The following is a 20604-nucleotide window of genomic DNA, read 5'->3' as shown; positions in this document are numbered from 1 at the left end:
GCCTTTGCTTTCAGCCAATAGTGATTTGTATTTCAGTTGGAACTTCTTCTCTTTTATGTGATGGTAGAACTTTTGTTGCTAAAAGACAGATGCCAACTGCATCCAATGTATGAAATTAAAAATTGCCTAAATAGTGCAAGTTGTACAAATGCCATTTAATTTTTTAATCAACTAATTATTTATTTTTATTTATTTTTTGAGACGGAGTCTTGCCCTACTGCCTAGGCTGGAGTGCAGTGGCGGGATCTTGGCTCACTGCAAGCTCTGCCTCCTGGGTTCACGCCATTCTCCTGCCTCAGCCTCCCAAGTAGCTGGGACTACAGGTGTCCGCCACCATGCCTGGCTAATGCTTTATATTTTTTAGTAGAGACGGGGTTTCACTGTATTAGCCAGGATGGTCTCGATCTCCTGACCTCGTGATTTGCCTGCCTCGGCCTCCTAAAGTGCTGGGATTACGGGCCTGAGCCACCGCGCCCGACCTATTTATTTATTTTCAAGATGGAGTTTTACTCTTGTCACCCAGACTGGAGTGCAGTGGCGCCATATTGGCTCACTGCAACCTCCACTTCCCGTGTTCAAATGATTCTCCTGCCTCAGCCTCCCGAGTAGTTGGAATTACAGGCGCTGCCCGCCACCATGCCTGGCTAATTTTTTTATTTTTAGTAGAGACAGGGTTTCATTATGTTGGCCAGGCTGGTCTCGAACTCCTGACCTCGTGATCTGCCTGCCTTGGCCTCCCAAAGTGCTTGGATTACAGGCGTGAGCCACCCCGCCTGGCACAAATGCCATATTGACCTTAAATAGCTTACATAAATATTTATATAAATATGTTTTTTTTTAATTTAACAATTTTTTTATTTTTATAGATTCAGGAGATAAATGTGTAGGTTTATTACATGGATATATATGCATAGTGTTGGGATTTGGGCTTCTAGTATACCCATCACCCAAATAGTGAACATCATACCGAATATGTAATTTTTCAACCCTCACCCCCTCTCCACCAGCCTCCTTCATCCTGGGATCCACAGTGTTTATTATCTTCTTCTGCATGTCCATGTGTACCCATTGTTTAGCTTCTACTTATAAGTGAGAACATGGAGTGTTTAATTTCCTGTTTCCGAGCTATTTCACTTAGAATAATGGCCTCCAGCACCATTCATGTTGCTGAAAACAAAACAAAACAGAACATAATTTCATTCTTTTTATGGCTGTATAGTAGTCCATGGTATATACTACATTTTCTGTATCCTATCATCTGTTGATGGACACTTAGATTGTTTTCATGACTTTGGTATTACAAACAGTGCTGAAATAAACGTACTAGTACCTGAGTCTTTTTGATAGAACTATTTCTTTTCCTTTGAGTAGATACCAGGTAGTGGAGTTACTGGGTCAAATGGTTGTGCTATTTTTAGTTCTTTAAGAGATCTCCATACTGTTTTCCACATCGACAGAAGTTGTACTAATTTACATCCCCACCAACAGTGTATAAGTGTTCCCTTTTCTCCACATCGTTGCCAATATCAGTTATTTTTTGACTTTTTAATGATGGCCATTCTGACTGATACGAGATGGTATCTCATTGTGGTTTGAATGTGGTTTTAATTGCAGGATTGTTAGTTTGTTGGCTACTTATATGTCTACTTTTGAGAAATGTCTGTTCATGTATTTTGCCCACTTTTTAATGGGGAGTTGTTTTATTCTTATTGAGTTGTGTGAGTTCCTTCTAGAACCTGAATATTAGTCATTCATTGGAGACATACTTTGCAAATATTTTCTCCCATTCTGTAGGTTGTCTGTTTACTGTGTTGACTACGTTGACTACTTATTTTGCTATGCAGAAGCTTTTTTTTAAATTTAATTTTTATTTTTTTTAAATTATACTTTAAGTTCTAAAGTACATGTGCATGACGTGCAGGTTTGTTACATATGTATACATGTGACATGTTGGTGTGCTGCACCCATTAACTCAACATTTATATTAGGTATTTCTTCTGATGCTATCCCTCCCCACTCCTCCCACCCTACAACAGGCCCCAGTGTGTGATGTTCCCCACCCTGTGTCCAAGTGTTCTCATTGTTCAGTTCCCACCTATGAGTGAGAAATGCAGTGTTTGGTTTTCTGTCTTTGCAATGGTTTGCTCGGAATGATGGTTTCCAGCTTCATCCATGTCCCAGCAAAGGACATGAACCCATCCTTTTTTATGGCTGCATAGTATTCTATGGTGTATATGTGCCACATTTTCTTAATTCAGGCTATCATTAATGGACATTTAGGTTGGTTCCAAGTCTTTGCTATTGTGAATAGTGCCACAATAAACATACATGTGCATGTGTCTTTATAGCAGCATGATTTATAATCCTTTGGATATATACCCAGTAATGGGATGGCTGGATCAAATGGTATTTCTAATTCTAGATCCTTGAGGAATCGCCACACTGTCTTCAACAATGGATGAACAAGTTTACACTCCCACCAACAGTGTAAAAGTGTTCCTATTTCTCCACATCCTCTCCAGCACCTGTTGTTTCCTGACTTTTTAATGATCACCATTCTAACTGGTGTGAGATGGTATCTCATTGTGGTTTTGATTTGCATTTCTTTGATGACCAGTGATGATGAGCATTTTTTCATGTGTCTGTTGGCTGCATAAACGTCTTCTTTTGAGAAGTGTCTGTTCATATGCTTTGCCCACTTTTTTATGGGGTTGTTTGATTTTTTCTTGTAAATTTGTTTAAGTTCTTTGTAGATTCTGGATATTAGCCCTTTGTCAGATGAGTAGATTGCAAAAATATTCTCCCATTCTGTAGGTTGTCTGTTTACTCTGATGGTAGTTTCTTTTGCTGTGCAGAAGCTCTTTAGTTTAATTAGATCCCATTTGTCTATTTTGGCTTTTGTTGCCCTTGCTTTTGGTGTTTTAGTCATGAAGTCCTTGCCCACGCCTATGTCCTGAATGGTGTTGCCTAGATTTTCTTCTAGGGTTTTTATGGTTTTAGGTCTAACATTTAAGTCTTTAATCCATCTTGAATTAATCTTTGTATAAGGAGTAAGGAAGGGATTCAGTTTCAGCTTTCTACTTATGGCTAGCCAGTTTTCACAGCACCATTTATTAAATAGGGAATCCTTTCCCCATTTCTTGTTTTTGTCAGGTTTGTCAAAGATGAGATGGTTGTAGATGTGTGGTATTATTTTTGAGGGCTCTGTTCTGTTCCATTGGTCTATATCTCTGTTTTGGTACCAGTACCATGCTGTTTTAGTTACCGTAGCCTTGTAGTATAGTTTGAAATCAGGTAGCATGATGCCTCCAGCTTTGTTCTTTTTACCTAGGATTGTCTTGGCAATGTGGGCCTTTTTTTGGTTACATATGAACTTTAAAGTAGTTTTTTCCAATTCTGTGAAGGAAGTCATTGGTGGCTTGATGGGGATGACACTGAATCTATAAATTATGTTGGGCAGTATGGACATTTTCCCGATATCGATTCTTCCTATCCATGAACATGGAATGTTCTCCCATTTGTTTGTATCCTCTTTTATTTCGTTGAGCAGTGGTTTGCAGTTTTCCTTGAAGAGGTCCTTCACATCCCTTGTAAGTTGGATTCCTAGGTATTTTATTCTCTTTGAAGCAGTTGTGAATGGGAGTTCACTCATGATTTGGCTCTCTGTTTGTCTGTTATTGCTGTGTAGGAATGCTTATGATTTTTGCACATTGCTTTTGTATCCTGAGACTGCTGAAGTTGCTTATTAGCATAAGGAGATTTTGGGCTGAGACAGTGGGGTTTTCTAAATATACAATCATGTCATCTGCAAACAGGGACAGTTTGACTTCTTCTCTTCCTAATTGAATATGCTTTATGTCTTTCTCCTGCCTGATTGCCCTGGCCAGAACTTCCAACACTATGTTGAATAGGAGTGGTAAGAGAGGGCATCCCTGTCTTGTGCCAGTTTTCAGAGGGAATGCTTCCAGTTTTTGCTCATTCAGTATGATATTGGCTTGTGGGTTTGTCATAAATAGCTCTTATTATTTTGAGATACCTTCCATCAATACCGAATTTATTGAGAGTTTTTAGCATGAAGGGCTGTTGAATTTTGTCAAAGGCCTTTTCTGTATCTATTGAGATAATCACGTGGTTTTTGTCTTTGGTTCTGTTTATATGATGGATTACATTTATTGATTTGCACATCTTCAACTAGCCTTGCATCCCAGGGATGAAACCAACTTGATTGTGGTGGATAAACTTTTTGATGTGCTGCTGAATTTCGTTTGCCAGTATTTTATTGAGGATTTTTGCATCAATGTTCATCAGGGATATTTGTCTAAAATTCTCTTTTTCTGTTTGTTGTGTCTCTGCCAGGCTTTGGTGTCAGGATGATGCTGGCCTCATAAAATGAGCTGGGGAGGATTCCCTCTTTTTCTATTGATTGGAATAGTTTCAGAAGGAATGGTACCAGTTCCTCTTTGTACCTCTGGTAGAATTTGGCTGTGAATCTGTCTGGTTCTGGACTTTTTTTGGTTGGTTGGCTATTAATTATTGCCTCAGTTTCAGAACCTGTTATTGGTCTATTCAGGGATTCAGTGTTTTCCTGGTTTAGTCTTAGGAGGGTGTATGTGTCCAGGAATTTATCAGTTTCTTCTAGATTTTCTAGTTTATTTGCATGGAGGTGTTTATAGTATTATCTGATGTTAGTTTGTATTTCTGGTAGATCTTCCTCCATCCCTTTCTTTTGAGCCTATGTATGTCTCTGCACATGAGATGGGTCTCCTGAATACAGTACACTGATGGGTCTTGACTCTTTATCCAATTTGCCAGTGTGTGTCTTTTAATTGGGGCATTTAGCCCATTTACATTTAAGGTTAATATTGTTATGTGTGAATTTGATCCTGTCATTATGATATTTGCTGGTTATTTTGCCCGTTAGTTGATGCAGTTTCTTCCTAGCATTGATGGTCTTTACAATTTGGCATGTTTTTGCAGTGGCTGGTACTGATTGTTCCTTTCCATGTTTAGTGCTTCCTTCAGGAGCTCCTGTAAGGCAGGCCTGGCAGTGACAAAATCTCTCAGCATTTTCTTGTCTGTAAAGGATTTTATTTCTCCTTCACTTAGGAAGCTTAGTTTGGCTGGATATGAAATTGTGGGTTGAAAATTCTTTTCTTTAAGAATGTCCAATATTGGCCCCCATTCTATTCTGGCTTGTAGAGTTTCTGCCAAGAGATCTTCTGGTTAGTCTGATGGGCTTCCCTTTGTGGGTAACCCGACCTTTCTCTCTGGCTGTCCTTAACATTTTTTCCTTCATTTCAACTTTGGTGAATCTGACAATTATGTATCTTGTGGTTGCTCTTCTCGAAGAGTATCTTTGTGGCGTTCTCTGTATTTCCTGAATTTGAATGTTGGCTTGCCTTGCTAGGTTGGGGAAGTTCTCCTGGATAATATCATGAAGAGTGTTTTCCAACTTGGTTCCATTCTCCCCATCACTTTCAGGTATACCAATCAAACATAGATTTGGTCTTTTCACATAGTCCCATATTTCTTGGAGGCTTTGTTTGTTTCTTTTTACTCTTTTTTCTCTAAATTTCTCTTCTTGCTTCATTTCATTTATTTGATCTTCCATCACTGATACCCTTTCTTCCATTTGATCAAATCGGCTACTGAAGCTTGTGCATTCGTCACGTAGTTCTCATGCCAAGGTTTTCAGCTCCATCAGGTCATTTAAAGTCTTCTCTACACTGTTCATTCTAGTTAGCCATTCTAATCTTTTTTCAAGGTTTTTAGCTTCCTTGCGATGGGTTCGAACATCCTCCTTTAACTCGGAGAAGTTTGTTATTACCGATCTTCTGAAACCTCCTTCTGTCAGCTCGTGAAAGTCATTCTCCATCCAGCTTTGTTCCATTGCTGGCAAGGAGCTGCGATCCTTTGGAGAAAGAAGAAGAGGCACTCTGTGTTTTAGAGTTTTCAGCTTTTCGGCTCTGTTTTTTCCCCATCTGTATGGTTTTAGCTCCCTTTGGTCTTTGATGATGGTGACCTACAGATGGTGTTTTGGTGTGGATATCCTTTTTGTTTATGTTGATGCTATTCCTTTCGATTGTTAGTTTTCCTTCTAACAGTCAGGACCCTCAGCTGCAGGCCTGTTGGAGTTTTCTGGAAGTCCACTCCAGACCCTGTTTGCCTGGGTATCACCAGTAGAGGCTACAGAGCAGCAAATATCGCAGAACAGTAAATATTGTTGCCTAATCCTTCCTCTGGAAGCTTCGTCTCCAAGGGGACCCAGCTGTATGAGGTTTCAGTCGGCCCCTACTGGGAGATGTCTCCCAGTTAGTCTACTTGGGAGTCAGGGACCCACTTGAGGAGGCAGTCTCTGTTCTCAGATCTCAAACTCCGTGCTGAGAGAACCACTGCTCTCTTCAAAGCTGTCATACAGGGACTTTTAAGTCTTCAGACGTTTCTGCTGCCTTTTGTTCAGCTATGCCCTGTCCCCAGAGGTGGAATCTATAGAGGCAGGCGGGCCTTGTTGAGCTGCAGTGGGCTCCACCCAGTTCGAGCTTCCGGGAGCTTTGTTTACCTTGTCAAAACTCAGCAATGGCAGACGTCCCTCCCGCAGCCTCGCTGCCACCCTGCAGTTCAATCTCAGACTGCTGTGCTAGCAGTGAGCAAGGCTCCATGGGCGTGGGACCCTCCAAGCCAGGCATGGGATTTAATCTCCTGGTGTGCCATTTGCTAAGACCGTTGGAAAAGTACAGTATTAGGGCAGGAGTGTCCCGATTTTCCAGGTAGTGTCTGTCACGGGTTCCCTTGGCTAGGAAAGGGAACTCCCTGACCCCTGTGCTTCCCGGGTGAGGCGATGCCCCGCCTTCCTTCGGCTTACACTCCGTGGGCTGCACCCACTGTCCAACCAGTCCCAGTGAGATGAACCCAGTACCTCAGTTGGAAATGCAGAAGTCACCTGTCTTCTGTGTCACTCACGCTGGGAGCTGTAGACTGGAGCTGTTCCTATTTGGCCATCTTGGAATCCTTCCCTATAATGGTGTTTAATAGCTCTGAAAGAGCTCTTGGCTTCAGTTTACCACACCAACTGAATGTAGGGATACCCAGTATCTGTGAATGAGCAATTCTTGATTCTCATGTCTCAGCCTCCCCAGTGGCTGGGATTACAAGCGTGCGCCATCATGCCTGTCTAATTTTTGTAGTTTTAGTAGAGATAGGGTTTCACCATGTTGGCCAGGCTGGTCTTGAACACGTGACCTCAAGTGATCCACCTGTCTTGATTTCCCAAAGTGCTGGAATTACAGGCATGAGCCACCATGCCCGGCCTAAATTATTTTTTATAAGAATACTTTATAAGTGATGTGTAATTATTTAAAACACAACGTAGAATCACTCTTATGCAACTTATGGTTGAGAGTGAAACCTTGGGTAACTCATGTTTTTTTTTTTTTAAAAAACAGGGTCTTGCTCTGTCACCCAGACTGTAGTACAGTGACACGATCATAGCTCACTGCACCCTCAAACTCCTGGGCTCAGAAAATCCTCCCACCTCAGCCTCCCAAGTAGCTAGGACTACAGGTGCACGTCACCATGTCTGGCTAATTTTTAAAGAAGATTTCTTGTTTGGGAGTAGAGAGTGGGTCTCACTAAGTTGCCCCGGCTGGTCTCAAACTTCTGGCCTGATATGATCCTCCCACCTTGACCTCCCAAAGCACTAGGACTATAGCCATGAGCCACTGCTCCTTTCCAGTTCCTCTATTATTTCACTTAGCTCAATTTAGCAAAATGAGGAATCTCTATACCAAGGGGAATTCTTTCTAACTCCCTTCTAACTAATGAGGTTACCTGTGTAGGCTTGTTTGTCAGCGTCATGATGATGTCATGCCAGAACATAGGAGAGCCCATAGCAATTGGTCCAGCTATTCTACAGGTCTTACTTCCTGCCCACCAGAACAGTAAGAGCTTAGGACTTTAGCATTTTTTTTTTTTCCAAGGATATATTGAAAAACATCTAACCCCTTCTTTGTCATTGACTTTACCTTGCTTTTCTCTTCTCATTGTTTAGTTCCTTATTCTTTTCAATGCTATTAACAAGTTCATTTTTTAAGGAATTGATTATCTATTACACATGGCATTTTGGGTTTAAGGAATCATATATGTAAGTTGTCTCAGATTTAATAAGGTCATGAAATGGGAGAACAGGAGTAAAATATGCTCACTTAAATATAGTCCTCAACAACTAATAATTCAAGTTAGCATTAAAAAAAATTTTTTTTAATATGTATTTTTTTGTTTTAGGAATTGTTGTTGAACCACCCAAACCACCAGCTCTCTTTCTAACTGGAGCAGTGGAAACTGAAACTAATGTGGATGGTGAACAGGAGGAAATTAAAGATAGAATGGATAATTTAAATGACAACATACAAGCCTTAGAAAAATTGGGTAGGTACAAAGCATTCACTTTGCAATAACAGACTTCTTCATTTGTTACCCATTTTCCCTCTTTAAATTTAATATAATGTGAGAAATCTTATAGGCATTTTGGAGATATAAAATAGCATATTGTTAATATCAACATCTTTTTTTTTGAGATGGAGTTTTTTATTTTCTTCTTTTATTTTTTATTATACTTTAAGTTCTAGGGTACATGTGCACAACGTGCAGGTTTGTTACATATGTATACTTGTGCCATGTTGGTGTGCTGCACCCGTTAACTTGTCGTTACATTAGGTATTTCTCCTAATGCTATCCCTCCCCCCTTCCCCCACCCCACGACAGACCCTGAGATGGAGTTTCATTCTTGTTGCCCAGGCTGGAGTGCAGTGGCATGATCTCAGCTTACTGTAACCTCCACCTCCTGGGTTCAAGTGATTCTCCTGCCTCAGCCTCCCAAGTATAGCTGGGATTACAGGTGCATGCCACCACACTGGGCTAATTTTTGTATTTTTAGTAGAGATGGGGTTTCACCATATTGGCCAGGCTGGTCTTGAACTCCTGGCCTCAACTGATCTGCCCACCTGGGCCTCCCAAAGTGTTGGGATTACAGGTATGAGCCACTGTGCCCAGCCAATATCAACATGTTAACACTGTGATGGTTGGAGACCAAGCTCTTGTTTAATTTTTCTTCACTTATATTAAGTTTTTAATTTTATTTTAATTTTGGTAGAGATGGGGTCTCACTTTGTTGTCCAGGCTGGTTTCAAACTCCTGACCTCAAGCCATCCTCCCACCTTGGCCCCCCAGAGTGCTGAGATTATAGGCGGGAACCACCTTAGCTTATATATTATCATTGATATGTCTATATCTATAGATTATTGGTGTTTATACACATATAGCATATGTTTCTTTTTCATTATACATGTTTTTTATTATAAAAATTAATAATGTATACATTTCTGAAAGTTGCATCGAATTGCCAGGCTGTTAAACATTTATTCTTTAATTTTTTTTAATTGATTTGCAGCTTTGTCCTTTTACTTTGTATTTTGATACCTTAGCTATTATAGTGGACTCTACTCTCCAAGTTCATTGAGTAACAGTTGCACACAGTTCCCTGCATAAAAGTGCCCGGGAAAGCCTCGCCTGCTAAATGAAACTCCTTGAGTACTTAAAACCATCCATGTTCCTGAGAAGTTTTGGCTTTTGGCTTTGTCTTGTCTCAGGTCAGGAAAGAATAGCCTATGATTTGGAAATTTACCTTGTTCTTTTTCACTCAAGTAGATTGCAGTTTATCTTTGCAAATCTGAGTTGAGCTCAGATTTTCAGTAAAAAGTCAGATGAAAATCGAGTACATTCTGAAATTAGATATAGTTTTAGAAATATTTTTCCATAATAAATGTTCCTTTTTTTAATTATTATAATGACAAGACAAAGCTTTTCATATCATCATTATACTCACGCTAGGGATAACAATACTCCTCTATTTTAAATGCTGCCTGATGTTTAAAAAACATTATTTACTAAGCTTGGCTTAACTGGGCTTGCTTAATAAAATAAATGACAAAACATTCAATTTTTTTTTTTTACTAATCAAGGTACCTAATTTTATACAATTTGCACTCAACTTTTAATGTTAGTAATAGAAACAATGAAATTATTTTACTTCTTGATACTTAAGACTTTAACTCCAAGACATGCACTACAAGATTTTCATCATCAATGTGACGGTCTTGGCATCTTATATATTATGTTCCCATTTAAAATTAAGTCCTACTTGCTAAAATGAAAGCAGGTAAAGATAGTGAACAGATGGTTCACGAAAGAGGAATACAAAAAGCTAATAACAACACTGACATATCAACTTCATTTGTGATGAAAGAAATACAAATTTTAAAAATGACATACCATTTTTTAGTTATATTTGCAAAAATTAAAGAGTATACCTACAATTGACCAGGAAGTATCAGTTTTAGAAATATTTTATGTGTGCTATTTGGATCAACTTCACTACATTTTTTTCTTCTTGCATATGTATAATTTTAGCTTTAGAGTAAAACCAAAATCTACTAACTGCTATGAGGTTAGCTCTCTTTTTGCCTTTGGAATAATTGTTTCAGATCATCATGTTATTCATTTTTTGATCATTTTGTGTAACCTAGGATTTATTGAGCTGCTGACTCTTTTCTCTAGCACTTAGGCCTTTGTACTGTGGTTTAAAACACGTGACTGTGTTTTTGTTGTACAACTGAAAGGTAAAAATATAGTCAAAAGAATTGCTGGTGAGATGTCAACATTATTTTATACATATATATTAACTGTCATATGAGAGCCATGTTTTTAAGCTTAGAATTCAACAAATAAATTGCAAATTTTGTTCAAATTTGTTTACCAGATAAGAAATTACTGGAAATTTATAAGAAGAAATTTATAAGGTAACATGTTAGAACTCTTAATGTAATTTCTTAAGGAAATACTAACAGGAATAGGCACAAAGGTGCAGAGCCCAAATGAATTTGATTTTTTGTTTTTAATAGGATCTTTGGTTAGTCATCCCCTAAATGAAATCTAGCATAGCAATTAATATAGTTATTTCACGGATGTTCTTTTATAAATGTAGTAATTTAAGTTCTTTAGTGTTCATTAGTGTTAGTCACTGATTTTTGAGGTTAGCCTGTTTCGCTTAATGATTTGTATTATGTAATTAAACATTATATGCTTATCCAAGATAAGCTGTCCATGCTGAAGACTAAAAGAACTGATACTGCAAGTTACATTTGATTTTAGGCAGATGGTTATATCAGTTGTGATAACTGTTCTGTGACTTGTTTAATCTTAAGACAATATTGAGACAGTTTTTCTTTAAGTTAAAAAACGTAGAAGTTTGTTCATTTTCTGCTACTGCTATGGGTATAAGTTATAACTTCAGTTTTAGTACTTTGACTTTTGCCTATTAGACATTATTCATACTATGCACCATGCACTGAGCTTCTGCCTACAGTCATGTGGAGGACAGGCAAGACACTTAAAATCTGTTTTGGCTCTATAAAATTATGCAACACAGACAGTATTACACTCAAGTAAGAAAGTCATAAAGATACAAATATCTTAATAACCAAGCAACAAAAGACTAGTGTGAAACCAGAGTTTCTATTGTATTAAAGCTCATAGAACTTTGACTGAATTAAACCAGACAAGCCTTTATAGCTACCCATGTGAAAAGTCTGATTGTATTGTGTTGATATGCGCTGCTGATAGTAAAGATATCTTGATAAGTTTTTACTTTTCTAGTGGGCAGCTGGAATGGAACTACTTTGAAGTGATTAACATTTAAATTAAATCCTTCTATGTCCTAATGTATTATAAAGCAAAGCCAGATGCATTTTACTTGTAAACTATAGAATGTTTACATATAAACTGTATATAATTTAAATTTCATGTATAACTCATCATGTTCTCTTTCCTTTAAAATATCCCTTAACAAAAAAAGCTCTTTCGTAATTTGGTCACAGCTGGTCTTTACATTTTATGTTAGTTTTATAAGTCACCTCTGATTTACTTTACCTAGTAGACCTAAGTTAATGCATTTTCCTTTTTATTCATTTCCCCTTTACTTACTGAAACTGGACTGTTATTGAAGAATTTAGCAGTTAAGTGTGTTTGGCTCACAGTAGTTTCAACATTCTCTCTCTCTCTCTTTTTTTTAATATCCAGAAAAAACCCCAGACTCTCCAGAAAATGAGCTGAAATCCAGATGGGAAAACCTATTGGGTCCTGATTATGAAGTAATGGTATGTTAAAATGCTCTAATAAAAAACACTCTGTCTCATTTCACATCAAGTTTCTAACACTACAGTCCAAAGAAATGGGAGAGTCAAAGAATAGCCAGCCTGCCTTTATTTTTCCTTCCTGCCTTTCTTCCCTATTGGATCAATCAGTTGATTTTTTCCCCCATCTTTAGCATTTTAAGCTGTAAGAATAATTAAGGACTGCACGCAAACTTCCGTTAAAATTAGCAGACACTCAGTTCATGTTGAAACCATTTAAGTCGACAATAGACAGAAAACTGTTAGGAGAGAGAGAGAGAGCTTGCCTTTAAATTTATAACCTATATCAGCTGCTTAAAATTGCTGGCATTTTTATGATTGCTTTTATGATCTGTTTGTTTTACTGTACACTGAAAGGACTGTGGATATTAGTCCTATGTTTCACAAAGAATCTTATAGTTTTATGTGAAAAATGAAAGAATGATTATCAAATGTATTTGGAAGAACAGGAAGTAATTTAGGTTAGGTATAAGTTTATAGTACCAGTGGTCCATTAGACTTCCTTTCTCCTGCTATTAGATTCATTGAGTAAGGGATTGATTACATTTCCCCATATGAATCCACATGAAGGCAGAAAGTTGTACTTAGACAAGCCTCTACAGTGTTCACTAAATGCATTAGTAAAAAAATATTCTTTTAAATTTCTACTCTCATTCACATTTTCTTACATATGTTTATTATTAGTACTTGTTGGCTGGTTGGAGATTTAAAAAATCATTTTGGTTTAGATTACCTAGCCACTGTCTGTTGTCACAAACTTTTCAGTGTCATTAGGATGAGTCAATACAATTGACACTTTCTCTTGGTAACTTTATACCTGTGTGTCAGTTTTCCCAAGCTGCTGTTTCTTTGCTTCATAGATTTCAAATATGGTTATTAGGCTATTACCTAGCAAATGGCCTTTCCTACTTATCTTAGTGGTTTGATATTCAAAGGAATTTGCTGTACCAGTATTTACAAATGACCAGTTTTATGATGGGCTCTTTTTTTGTTAAAAAACATTTTTTTTGGCCACATGGGGTAGCTCACACCTGTAATCCCAGCACTTTGGGAGGTCGAGATGGGGGTGGATCACTTGAGGTTGGGAGTTTGAGACCAGCCTGGCCAATAGGGTGAAACCTTGTATCTACTAAAAATGCAAAAGTTAGCTGGGTGTGATAGTGGGCACCTGTAATCCCAGCTACTTGGGAGGCTGAGGCAGGAGAATCGCTTAACCCAGGAGGCGGAGGTTGTGGTGAGCCGAGATTGTGCCACTGCACTGTGGCTGGGCGAAAGAGGGAGACTCCACCTCAAAAACAAAAACAAAAAACAAAAAGCAAAAAACGATTTTTTGAGAGACAGGGTCTTGCTTTGTTGCCCAGACTGGAATGCAGTGGTACAATCATAGTTCACTGCAGCTTCAACTTCCTGGGCTCAAGCGATCCTCCCACCTCAGCCTTCTGACTGACTGGGACTACAAGCATGAGCCACCACGCTCACCTAATTTTTCAATTTTTTTTTTAGAGATGGTGTCTCACTGTGTTACAGCCCAGTCTGGTCTCGAGCTCCTGGGCTCAAGTGATCCACCCTCCTTGGCCTCCCAAAGTTCTGGGATTACAGACATGAGCTACTGCCAGCCTTCCGTTAAAATTTTATTCTCCTTATAACTAAACTTTTAAATTTCATTTATTTATTACATGGTGAGGTCATAACAGACAAATTATAAAGAAGAGACAGAATTTGAAGTTGGAAATTTAAAGTGACAGCTATCCATTAAAAGTTGTAGCATCTTGTACCAAGGAATAGTTGGCAGAAAGAAGCCAGACATAATGGAGAGTGAATGAATGCATGTACTCCAATATTTCTTATTTCATTTTCTTCCAGAATCTGCTTATTTGAAATGCGGTACTTTCAGAAGCTGTAGTTGGGTCATTGTTTAACTTATCCCTTCCTGCCAGATGCATCATATTTTATTAACAAGTTACAGATGCAAATCATCAGTAACATACTTTTGCTTGCAAGGAATTCATTTCTGTGGATGTCCACCATTGAAGCTTAGAATAGTTTTAGGCCAGGATTAAAAGCTTTAAGTATTCCATGAGCTTTCCACCAGGGACCAGGTCTTTCTGTTTGTGTCTTTGCCAGCTATTTCTCCTGGGGAAATGGTTTGAGCTTGTTGTGGAAAGTCAGATGCTTTAGTTTTTCCAAACACATCTGACTTTACTGACCTTGCAAATTTTGTTTTGAGGCTTGGATTTGAAAGTAGAAATGGCCATATTCTTGATTTTGTAAAAAGAGTAAAATTTTTATGCATTTAGCATAATGGAGGATTATATTAAAATTTTAGGGATCATGGATTTTTAAAAATAGTATGGGGGGAGGGGGGAGGGATGGCATTGGGAGTTATACCTGATATAAATGACGAGTTGATGGGTGCTGATGAGTTGATGGGTGCAACACACCAACATGGCACAAGTATACATATGTAACAAACCTGCACGTTGTGCACATGTACCCTAGAACTTAAAATATAATAATAATAATAATAAAAACCCAGGCAGGACATAACCATATGAGATGATATACAAGTAATCTATAAACCTCTTTATAACCAAATAAAAACATATTTGGCATGTCATTTAGGTATTAAAAAAATAGTATATATATTTGCCCATCACCTTCTGTTCAATTTATGCAATTTAGGAAAAAAGATTGTTGTGGAGAACAACAACAAAAAAGTCAAATATACTCTGAAATTTCACATTATGTGTTGTAGATTTCAAAAATATAAGAAAGGTATTAGAATGTAAGTGAAATAGAGTTATCAATATATAGGTTTTACAGATATTTTCAGAAAATGTAGGAAGAAATACAGTTATGTTTTTACAAATACTGGAAATTTTTTTTTGTAAATTTAGGTTGCTACTTTGGACACACAGATTGCAGATGATGCTGAGTTACAGAAATATTCAAAGGTAAGCATTTTTTATAACAAAGTTAACAGTTTTTTTTTTTTTAAGAGATAGGGTCTTACTATGTTGTCCAGGTTGGTCTCAGACTCATAGGCTCAAGTGATCCTCCTGTGTTTGCCTCCCAAAGTGTTGGGATTACAGGTGGAGCCACTGAACTCTGTCCATTTTTCATAGTTTGAAGAACTTTCTTTAAATTCCTGCTGAAGAAACTAAATTAGTGCTGTGACCTAAAGCTTCCAGAACTTAGTCTTGCATGTTTCCTGGAAATGTGATGGGTCTCACTGTTATGAAAGATGATGCCTGGGAAGAACATGGGATCCCTGTGTCAATGTCCAGAAGCCAAAACCTAGATTTGACTCTTTTGCCCACATTAGATGTAGTATGCAGAGTAACATTGTGCAGTGCGTGTTAGCTTTTTAGATATTATAAGAAGTCCTTTAATATATGTTTCTTAAAAATCAAGACCCAGGAATACAGGCTTTAAAAAAGGCTTCAGGTTCAGCTGTTCAAGGAAAGAAAAGTGGTTTATCTTCTGAGTGTAGGCAGTGGTTGTTCTTGAATTTAAAACTTTTTGGTAAGCTTTATTTCTGTTGGCAAGGTGCCAGAAGACAACTTCTGCATTTTTTTTTCCAGCATTTTTTGTGTCCTGTCACTAAGAATTCTCCTTCTGGATAAGCAGAGGCCAGGGCAATTGAAACTAAGAGAAGTCTTGTAGGCGGCTTCCTCAACAGTTGATAAGAAAGGAAAGATGTTCTTGTCTGAGTGGTTTCAGAAGTCATACTGTAATTCTGCACGGGATATAAGTGCTGAGCCCACCTTAAACTCTTCTGTCACATGCAGTTTTAAGAATGTATTTTCTTTTTTTTTTTTTTTTTTTTGAGACAGAGTTTCACCCTTGTTGCCCAGGCTGGAATGCAGTGGCGCGATCTTGGCTCACCACAACCTGTGCCTCCCAGGTTCAAGCGATTCTCCTGCCTCAGCTTCCCTAGTAGCTAGGATTACAGGCATGCACCACCACGCCCGGCTAATTTTGTATTTTTAGTAGAGATGGGGTTTCTCCCTGTTGGTCAGGCTGGTCTCAAACTCCTGACCTCAAGTGATCCGCCCGCCTTGGCCTCCCAAAGTGCTGGGACTACAGGTGTGAGTCACAGCGCCCAGCTAAAAATGTATTTTCTGCATCCCATGCAGGTTTCATAAGAAGTTGAAAAGTCTTTAGGTAGTGCTGCCATTTTCTTCTTGGTTGAGTATTTGTAATCAATATTTATCTTCCATGATTTTATGCTATGTGTGCCATAGTTTTATAGGTTTGAATTTTCTTTTCTTTCTTTTTTTTCACAACGGAGTCTTGCTCTGTCATCCAGGCTGGAGTGCAGTGGCGTGATCTCAGCTCCTTGCAACCTCTGCCTCCCAGGTTCAAGCGATTCTCCTGCCTCTGCCTCTCGAGTAGCTGGGACTACATACATGTGCCACCATCCCCGGCTAATTTTTTTCTTTTTTAAGTAGAGATGGGGTTTCACCATGTTAGTCAGGCTGGTCTCGAACTCCTGACCGCAGGTAATCCACCTGCCTCGGCCTCCCAAAGTGCTGGGATTACAGGCATGAGCCACTGCGCCTGGCCAGGTTTGAATTTTCAAGGCTGGCACTGGCGAGTCTTTCTTCTCTTCCCAGTTTACCTGCATCTTGAGTCACTTCATCGTTGTGACTGTGTTGGCCAACTGACCAAGCTTTCCTCAGATGTACAAAATCTGAGGAAAATACAAAAAGCATATGGCTCATCTTATAGTTTAATTTTAAACTATTTACAAAGTCAGATTAGATTAGAGTAGTGACTAAATATTAATTACCTCTCAATATATTGAGAGGGATTTAATTCAAAATGAGAGTAAGAAATACAAATACAAAGACAGGCACGGTGGCTCACGCCTATAATCCCAGCACTTTGGGAGGCTGATCACAAGGTCCAGAGTTTGAGACCAGCCTGGCCAACATAGTGAAACCCTGTCTCTACTAAAAATACAAAAATTAGCCAGACATGGTGGCATGCACCTGTAGTCCTAGCTGCTTGGTAGGCTGAGGCAGGAGAATCGCTGAACCCAAGAGGCGGAGGTTGTGGTGAGTCAAAATGGTGCCACTGCACTTCAGCCTGGGCAACAGAGCAAGACTCTGTCTCAAAAAAAACCAAAAACAACATAGTGAAACCCTGTCTCAATAAAAATGCAAAAAAATTAGCTGGGCGTGGTAATGGGTGCCTGTAATCCTAGCTAGTCAGGAGGCTGAGGCAGGAGTATCGCTTGAACCTGGGAGGCAGATGTTGCAGTGAGCCAAGATTGCACCATTGCACTCCAGCCTGGGCAACAAGAGGGAAACTCCGTCTCAAAGGCAAACACCTCATCAAGCTTCATTTGTTATTAATTTCTGCATTATAATGTACTGATTACATGGATTCTAGAACCAAACTGCCTCAGTTTAAATTCTGACTTATGCAGAATTTCATAGCTGTGTGATCTTAGAAAATGATCTAAAGTCCTTGTCTCAGTTTTTTTATATGTAAAAAGGAAATATTAATACCTGCCTCATAGATTTATACAGAAATTAGCTATGTTATGCTTAATATTGTACCTGCCTCATACATTTATATAGGTATTAACTATAATATGCCTAGAATAGTTGCAAGCACATAGTAGGCTCTTGTTTTTTGAGACGGGTTTCATTCTTGTTGCCTAGGCTGGAGTGCAATGGTGCGATCTTTCTTCCCTTCCCAGTTTACCTGCATTTTGAGTCATTTCATCGTTGTGACTGTAAATCTGAGGAAAATACAAAAAGCAATATGGCTCATCTTGTAATTTATCATCTTGGCTCACTGCAACCTCTGCCTCCCAGGTTCAAGCGATTCTCCTGCCTCGGCCTCCCAAGTAGCTGGGATTAGAGGCACCCACCACCATGCCTGGCTAATTTTTTCTATTTTTAGTAGAGATGGAGTTTCACGATGTTGGCCAAGCTGGTCTCGAACTTGTGCCCTCAGGTGAAGCCTTGGCCTCCTAAAGTGCTGGGATTACAGGTGTGAACCACTGTGCCCGGCCGGGCTCTTATTATTATTTTTCTTATTATCATATAAATCAGTGTTGCATGAAATTGCTCTTTAATTTACACTAAACTCTTATTTTCTGTTTAACTGTCTTCCAGTTTACTAAATTTCCTGTGCCTAATTGGCTGCTGAAGCCCATCTATTAAGTGCTTAATTTTATTTATTTATCTAGTATGGAATTTTCATTTTATTTCTTTTTAGATTATAATCCTCCAGCTAAATTCCTGACATAAAAAAAAATCTAGGGTGAGTGGCTGACACCTGTAATCCCAGCACTTTGGGAGGCCAAGGCGGGTGGATCATGAGGTCGGGAGATCAAGACCATCCTGGCTAACACAGTGAAACCCTGTCTCTACTAAAAATACAAAAAATTAGCAGGGCGTGGTGGCGGGCACCTGTAGTCGCAGCTACTCGGGAGGCTGAGGCAGAAGAATGGTGTGAACCTGGGAGGTGGAGCTTGCAGTGAGCCGAGATTGCGCCACTGCACTCCAGACTGGGCGACAGAGCGAGACTCCGTCTCAAAAAAAAAAAAAAAATCTATATTTTTCATCTGTTCCTGTATTTGCCATCTTTTCCTCTAATTCTTCAGCATGTTAACCATAGCTTATAAAGACTTTAAGTAATACCAATATCTGGATTAACTTTGGATCTGTTTCTGTCGTTTGATGTTTTGTCTTTTTGTTTGGGTATATCTCTTGTCATGCCAAAATTTGATTAAATGTCTGACAACTATAAAAGGCTTCAGATGATATCATTAGCCTGCTAATGTGTTGACAGAGGGAGGGGAGGGAAGAGAGAGACAGAGAGAGAGAGAGAGAGAGAGAGAGAGAGTGTGTGTGTGGTGATACTGGTGGGTGCTCATTTTAGAGATGGGGAAGAGGTACAGTTCTGGTAAGATTCAGACTACCTCTGATTTGCTTCACTTTTAAGACACAGCCTTGGCCAGGCACAGTGGCTCACGCCTGTAATCCTGGCATTTTGGGAGGCTGAGGCAGGAAGATCACCTGAGGTCAGGAGTACAAGACCAGCCTGGGCAACATGGTAAAACCTCGTCTCTCCTACAAATACAAAAATTAGCCAGGCATGGTGGTGCGTGCCTGTAATCCCAGCTACTTGGGAGGCTGAGGCAGGAGAATCACTTGAACCTGGGAGGCGGAGGCCGCAGCGAGCCGAGATTGTGCTACTGCACTCCAGCCTAGGCAATGGAACGAGATTCTGTCTTAAAAAAAAAAAAAAAAAAAGACACAGCCTCCCGCGTAATCCACGAAAGACCCTGGGGTGTTTACCAGTCCTCTTATCCTGGTGGAAACTGAACTCGAATCTTCTCTCCTTAGTAGTGTGGGCTGCTGAAATACTTGCTTTACTTTTCCAAGTTTTCCTGATTAGCTTTTCAGCCTCCTGTGCCATATTGTTTTAGAACTCAGGATATGTCCTTGTAGGGAAGTCCTGCCCTGATCAGGCTCTGTTTATCACGTGGTTCAGCTTTACTTGTCTGTTCTCCCACATTAAAGCCTAAGACCCTGAATCATCATGTTTTATAATGTTTTATAATAAGTAAAAGACAGCAAGGAAAAAAGGCACAAAGCACACTTTGTGTACATTTTTAAACAGTGTGATTCTCTAGGCAGAAGATGTTCTTTCTCACTCTCACCCCTTAGTTCTCTGCCTCCACTCTTACTGTGTCGTCTTTCCTGATCAACCTCTATGGAATGTACATATATACACACACACACACACATATAAACATATATATATATTTGTACTCGGTAACTCTGATATAAATGGGCAGAAGGGCTTTGAGTTGAACATACTTTCAGAACCACCTTAAAAAACTCACTAGTGCATTTGGCTGTTCATTCATTCATCAAATAAATATTATATGTACTCTGTGCTAGGTCTGCTACTGGGTCCTAGGGTTCCAGAAGAGAACAAAGCAGGAAGAAAAATTCCTGTCCTATAGAACTTATATTTTCATGGGAGGAGGCCAAAAATAAGTAAGTTGTGCCATATAAGTGATATGTACCACGGAGAGTATTAAGGCAGGGAACATAGGAAATTCAGGAGTGGGGGTTTGTCTGCAAATTTAGATAGGTTGGTCAGGGAAGGCTTAAGAAAGTAACATTTGATGAAATGCTTTTGGAGGTAAATAACTGGCCTCATTTTTTCTCTAAATAATATGAACAATAATAATTGTTTTGTAGAAGACTAAATAGAAATAATATTTCTTTTTTTTTTTTTTTTTTTTTTTTTTTTTTTTGAGACGGAGTCTTGCTCTGTAGCCCGGACTGGAGTGCAGTGGCCGGATCTCAGCTCACTGCAAGCT

General features: G+C 39.1%; 1 protein-coding gene across 8 annotated transcripts in view; it reads left to right on the top strand.

Moving 5' to 3' along the window:
• PATJ (PATJ crumbs cell polarity complex component) overlaps positions 1-20604 on the top strand; it is a 409036-nt gene that overhangs the window by 58518 nt on the left and 329914 nt on the right. For all 8 annotated transcript variants that reach the window (XM_038000719.2, XM_038000715.2, XM_038000710.2 and 5 more), the window contains 3 exons: positions 8281-8424; positions 12133-12209; positions 15143-15199. In XM_038000719.2, coding sequence (XP_037856647.2) covers positions 8281-8424; positions 12133-12209; positions 15143-15199 — 278 coding nt within the window. The remainder of the gene's footprint in view (positions 1-8280; positions 8425-12132; positions 12210-15142; positions 15200-20604) is intronic.

Source organism: Chlorocebus sabaeus, chromosome 20, assembly GCF_047675955.1.
Source record: "Chlorocebus sabaeus isolate Y175 chromosome 20, mChlSab1.0.hap1, whole genome shotgun sequence".
In the NCBI taxonomy this organism is placed as follows: Eukaryota; Metazoa; Chordata; class Mammalia; order Primates; family Cercopithecidae; genus Chlorocebus; species Chlorocebus sabaeus.
This window is presented reverse-complemented; position numbering and strand designations above follow the sequence as displayed.